At 37.4% G+C, this 6256-nt stretch overlaps 1 protein-coding gene across 1 annotated transcript; it reads left to right on the top strand.

The window, feature by feature from the left end:
* The first annotated feature begins 2652 nt into the window (after positions 1–2652).
* Positions 2653–3610, top strand: LOC127102283 (uncharacterized). Its single transcript, XM_051039671.1, has 2 exons — positions 2653–3281; positions 3505–3610. Exons 1-2 carry the CDS (start codon positions 2653–2655, stop codon positions 3608–3610), a joined length of 735 nt encoding a protein of 244 aa, XP_050895628.1.
* Positions 3611–6256: the final 2646 nt, after the last annotated feature.

The following is a 6256-nucleotide window of genomic DNA, read 5'->3' as shown; positions in this document are numbered from 1 at the left end:
GCTAACAATAAAATAAAGGTGCAAGAGGATTTATTTTCCTCTAGCATTAGGCCAGTTCCTGGTTCAGATAATCCTCCTACTGCAGGCGCTTGGAAGATAATTGTCGACAAGTTAGTAGTTGAAAAGACTCAAATGGAGGACCGAATCAAGGAGCTTAATAGGAAGCTATAAAGAGGGATTGGATCTTCTTCTCAGTAACTTCCTTAGGATTCTATCTATTTTCCTTATATCTTTTGAAAGTGTACTTCAAAATTATAATCTTTCCAATATTGATAAAATGAGTTTTTAGCTATCAAAAGAGTAATGCTTCTCTCCATGATGTTTGCAATAATTGTGTTTATTAAAGTTCCTTGAAAGTCATTTACATTGCATATCATGCATCATTCTAAACATTAAATTTTTTGCATTCCCAAGACGTATTCCTATCTTTCACTCCAATAGACAAGCTGTTTCACCGGTACAACACTCGAGCTAGTCATCAGAAAAGGATGGAACAAATTTCGCGAAAGCCTTGGCTTCTCACCTACATCTTCAAAGGTTGCTCAACAAGACACGATTCTCTGTCCTATTCAAGAGACTTTTCGAAGTGGAGGATTCATCGACCCTAATCAACCTGAAACAAATGTTATCATTAAAGAGAATCCCGAAGAGGATGCACAAAACTTCGTGACATACGTGATGGTTTGCTAAAATTGGATAGTTGTTGATGTTCCTACAATTGTTCATGTTTCTAAGTAATATTTTGTTATTATTTCAAAAAAAAATCCTTTCATTCTGCCTAAGACGGAAGAGTATTTTGTTGGACTTTGTTTCAAGCTCCCAATATCATTATTAAAAATGTTCATTTTGTCTTACATTTTATTTTACTTTTTGCCTTTAATGGTAACCTAAAATAAAACAAAATAAAAACACTTTCAATATTTTCATGCAAATTCCATTTTTTATTTTATCCTAAAAAAAAGCATAAATCATGTGTGCAGATTAATTAATGTCACACCCATTGAAAGCAATGACCTTATGCCCTCTCCCAACTTTGATTTCCCCGTATTTGAGGCCGAAGAATAAAGTGATGAAGAGATTCCAGATGAGATCTCCCAGCTACTTGAGCAAGAAGAAAAGGCCATTCAGCCTCACAAAGAGTCAATAGAAGTGATTAACTTGGGTTCCGAAGAAGATAGAAAGGAGGTCAAGATTGGGGCATCGTTTGTCCCGGATGTCAAGGAGAGAAATATATATGTTCTCAGAGAATATACAAATGTGTTTGCTTTGTATTATCAGGACATACCAGGTCTTGATACTGATATTGTGGAGCATCATTTTCCATTGAAATCGGAATGTCCACCCGTCAAATTGAAATTAAGAAGAACACGCCCAGACATGGATCTGAAGATCAAAGAAGAGGTTTAGAAGCAAATCGATGTTGGTTTTCTTGTTACATATGAGTATCCTCAATGGTTGGCCAACATAATGCATGTTCCAAAGAAAGATGGTAATGTTTGAATGTGTGTCGACTACAAAGATTTGAACAAGGCCAGTCCAAAGGATGATTTCCCTTTGCCTCATATTGATATGTTGGTCGACAACACTGCCAAATCCAAGGTCTTTTCTTTCATGTATGGATTCTCTAGCTACAATCAAATTAGAATGATGCCCAAAGATAGGGAGAAAACATCATTTATTACACCTTAAGGAACATTCTGCTACAGAGTGATGCTTTTCGGTTTGAAGAATGCTGGTGCAACCTATCAACGAGCCATGACAAGGCTCTTTCATGACACGATGCACAAGGAAATTAAGGTCTATGTAGACGACATGATTGATAAGTCCAAGACCGAAGAAGAGCATGTTGAGTATTTATTAAAGTTGTTTCAACATCCGTGGAAGTACAAACTCCGTCTAAATCCCAACAAATGTACTTTCGGTGTCCGTTCAGGAAACCTCTCAGGCTTCATCATCAGTCAGCAACGTATTGAGGTGGGCCCTGATAAAGTCAGAGCCATTCAAGAAATGCCCACGCATAAAATAGAGAAACAAGTCAGAGGATTCCTCAGACGTTTGAATTACATCTCCCGATTTATATCTCATATGACTACCATGTGTGGGCCAAATTTCAAACTTCTTCGTAAAGATCAAAGTTGTGTTTGGACAAAGGACTTCCAAAAGGCTTTTGACAACATCAAGGAGTATATGCTTGAACCTCCTATCTTGTCTCCTCTAATGGAAGAAAGACCTTTGATCATGTATTTAACTGTGTTAGAATAGTCAATGGGTTGTGTGCTTGGACAACAAGATGAAACTGGTAGAAAAGAGCATACCACCTATTATCTGAGTAAGAAGTTTACAAAATGTGAGTCTCAGTATTCTATGCTTGATAAGACTTATTGTGGTTTAGCATGGGCTGCCAAACATTTACGCCAGTATATGATCAATTATACCACTTGGTTGATATCCAAAATGGATCCAATCAAGTATATCTTTGAAAAGCCTGATCTAACTGGAAGAGTTGCTCGTTGGCAGATGTTGTTGTCAAAATACGATATTGAGTATCATACCCAGAAGGAAATAAAAGGAAGTATCTTGGCTGACCCTTTAGCTCACTAGCCAATTGACGACTATCAATCCATTCAATTTGACTTCCCCGATGAGGATGTAATGTACTTAAAAGCGAAAGATTATGATGAACCGTTGCCAAATGAAGGGCTAGATCTAGAATCCCGTTGGAGCTTGATATTTGGTGGAGCTTTTAATGCTTATGGAAATGGAATTGGGGCAGTCATTGTCACTCCTCAAGGTTCTCATATTCCATTTACCGCAAGATTGACATTCACTTGTATTTACAACGTGGCAGAGTATGAAGTGTGCATTATGAGTCTTGAAGAGGCTATTGACTTGAGAATCGAGATTTTGGATGTATATGGAGATTCATATTTGGTGATTAATCAGATCAAAGGAGAGTGGGAAACTCGTCATCCTGGTTTGATTCCTTACAAAGATTATGTGAGGAGGCTGTCATCTTTCTTCAACCTAATTGAATTTCATCATATACCTCGTGAGGAGAATCAGATAGCAGATGCTTTGGAAACTTTATCCTCCATAATTATTGTGAATCAGTGGAATGATGTGCCCATAATAATTGTCATGCGCCTTGACAGACTTGATCATATGTTTGCTGCAGAAGAGGTCATTGATGACAAACCATGGTATCATGATATTAAATGCTTTATTCAAAGACAAGAGTACCCACCTAGGGCATCGAACAAAGATAAGAAGACTCTTAGAAGGTTGGCTAATACCTTCTTTCTGAATGAGGACGTGTTGTACAAGAGAAAGTTTGACATGGTCTTGCTCAGATGTGTGGATAGACACGAAGCAGACGTGCTGATAACGAAAATTCATGAAGGATCCTTTGGTACCCATGCCAAAGTACATGCAATGGCTAAAAGGATGTTAAGAGCGGGTTACTATTGGCTAACAATGGAATTTGACTGCTACAAATATGTGAAGAAGTGCCATGAAAGCCAAGTTTATGGTGATAAGATTCATGTGCCTCCAACTCTTCACAATGTTATCTCCTCTACTTGGCTTTTCTCTATGTGGGGAATTGACATGATTGGTATGATAGAACCTAAAGCTTCGAACGAACATTGTTTCATTCTAGTGGCCATTAATTACTTTGCCAAGTGGGTCAAAGTTGCATCGTACGCCAATGTGACCAAGCAAATGGTGGTCCGATTTATCAAGAATCAACTAATTTGTTGTTATGGTGTTCCAAGTAAGATTATTACTGATAATGGATCAAACTTGAACAACGAAATGATGAAGGAAATCTATGAAGAATTCAAGATTGGACACCATAACTCATCTCCTTACAGACCCAAGATGAATTGGGTCGGTGAAGTTGCGAATAAGAATAAAAAGAAGATCATCCAGAAAATGGTTGTGACTTATAATGACTGGCATGAGATGCTCCCTTTTGCTCTACATGAGTATTATACATTCATCTACACCTCAATTGGGGCAACCCCTTTCTCTCTTGTATATGGCATGGAAGCAGTGCTCCCATTGGAGGTTGAGATCCCGTTAATGAGAGTTTTTATGGAAGCAAAATTGTCTAAGGCTGAATGGTGTCATAGTAGATTCGATCAGTTGATTTAATTGAAGAAAAGAGGATGACGACTTTATGTCATGGTCAATTGTATAAACAAATGATGAAGAAAGCTTTTAATAAGAAGGTTAAACCTCGTTTGTTCATAGAAGGCGACCTCGTACTCAAGAAGATCTTGTTTTTCATTACTGATTCTAGGGGTAAGTGGACTCCTAATTATGAAGGACCACATGTTGTTAAGATAGCCTTATCTGGCGGTGCCTTAATCCTTAAAACTATGGATGATGGGGAGCTTATTCGTCCTGTGAATGTCGATGCAGTCAAGAAATACTTTGCCTAAAAAAATGTATAAAAGAATAGCTCGCTAAGTTGAAAACCCGAAAAGGCAGCTTAGGCAAAAAAGAGCACCTCGGTGGGTCGAAAACCCGAAAGGGCGGTCCAGGCAAAAGTTAGAGACGTAAACAGAAAATGATTATCCCGATAGATTGACACCCGAAAGGGGAAATATAGGCACAAGTTAGAGATTATGGTAAGTAACTACATCAGACCATACTTGATCAACTTAAAGTTACCTCGCCCATCAAAGTTTCCTCAATCAAATTACTCTCTCCAGAAGCTCGAACACAATGGATTCCAAAGTTTATAGGGAGAATAGTGGCCAATGCATTTTAATGTAGACTTTTTCTGTATTTACCATTTTTCATCTTTGTAAATGATTAATGGAGTCCCGCCATTCGCGGACTATCATTCTTTCAATAAAACTCAAAACTTTATCCATTTGTTTGCAACTCCTATTTTAATTCCTTCTTGCAAAATGACTTTTTACTTTTGATGAGAAAATTCTTGAAACAAAAAATTAAAATATTTGGTGCTTTCTTTTAAGAAGTGTGTGTGTGTGTGTGCGCGTGTGTTTCTTTTTACTTATGAACACAATAAGGAATGTCAATAGTAATCCCATAAAAGGTTAGATCGTGATGTGCAGAGCTCAGTGCTTTCTTGAAATGATGTCTTTATTATCCCCAATGGAATTGCAACAACGGATGATTCTTGCTTCTTTAGGCGACCTTACCTCCATTTTGCATCATTATGTTAGTATCCATATAGAAGATTGGGCTTAAAGGAAACTTTACTCCATTGACGACTTCTTATTTTGTCTCCGATGATGTTTCCATCCTGTTAAGATTAGCCGAGTGTTCATTTGTACTAAGATGTTTATTTCATCTCCAACTCATCTACTATTGGCTGTTTTATTGGCATAAATATAACACACATTCACTCATGCATATAAATCATGCATAATTCATAATTCATATTCATATTACATCCCCTGTGTTGTCGTACTTAACTCGGTTGCCTTTATCCTCCAAGTGATATATGTTTCATCTCTTCAAAAGAGTCGTCAACCTTAAGCAGAAAGTGTATACCCTTTCTAAATCTCCACTGAGCTTATTCCTCGTGGAAGATTTTTCTTTAGCTCTCCTTTCCATACTTGGATAGGATAAATCCCCAGTTTGAGATCATTCCTCACTGAGAAGAGTCTTGTTTGACTATCCCTCTCCAGTTTATTCCTGGATTGAACCTGATCTCTGACAAGTATGATATTAAATCTCTCTAGGCTGTAAAAACCTAGATTGATGGTACATTTATTTTGTACCTACCAACACTTTGATCCCCGATGGAAAACATGCTTATGGTTCCCCTATCAAAGACGAATTTTGTTCCCTAACAATGACCTTGTAACACTCCCTTTGAAATCCTTACCTAACAACAAGTGGTGGTCTCTTTATTTGAGAAGGTTGTTTGGTTCCCGAATTTTATTTCAAATGACAAATATCAGTCTCTTTTTCCGAGAAGTTTGTCTATTCCTAATGAAGTTATCACACATATCAACTTCCTTATTCTTCCACCAGAGAAGTTCGTTGGAGCTCTTTTACCCTTTTCAAGTGGAATACTTGATCAAATAAGAAACCAATACTTGTTTGTGGCATACAACCCGAATCATTTGTTGAAGTTTATTTACCCTTTTCAAGTGGAAGACTTGATTAAAGAAGAAATTGAAACCCATTCGTGGCATACAACCCGAACCGTGTGGAAATTTATTCGATAACAAGTGGCGGTCTCTTTATTTGAGAAGCTTGTTTCATTTTGGAT

Source organism: Lathyrus oleraceus, chromosome 7, assembly GCF_024323335.1.
Source record: "Lathyrus oleraceus cultivar Zhongwan6 chromosome 7, CAAS_Psat_ZW6_1.0, whole genome shotgun sequence".
NCBI lineage: Eukaryota > Viridiplantae > Streptophyta > Magnoliopsida > Fabales > Fabaceae > Lathyrus > Lathyrus oleraceus.
The sequence above is the reverse complement of the archived record's forward strand: the minus strand, read 5'-3'. Positions and strand labels throughout refer to the sequence as shown.

Excerpts from the sequence above, each read along its gene's own strand:
- LOC127102283 (XM_051039671.1), top strand. The coding sequence starts at position 2,653 with ATGTACTTAAAAGCGAAAGATTATGATGAACCGTTGCCAAATGAAGGG. Across the intron at positions 3,282-3,504 it reads GATAAGAAGACTCTTAGAAG|AAGTGCCATGAAAGCCAAGT; the intron begins GTTGGCTAATAC and ends AAATATGTGAAG.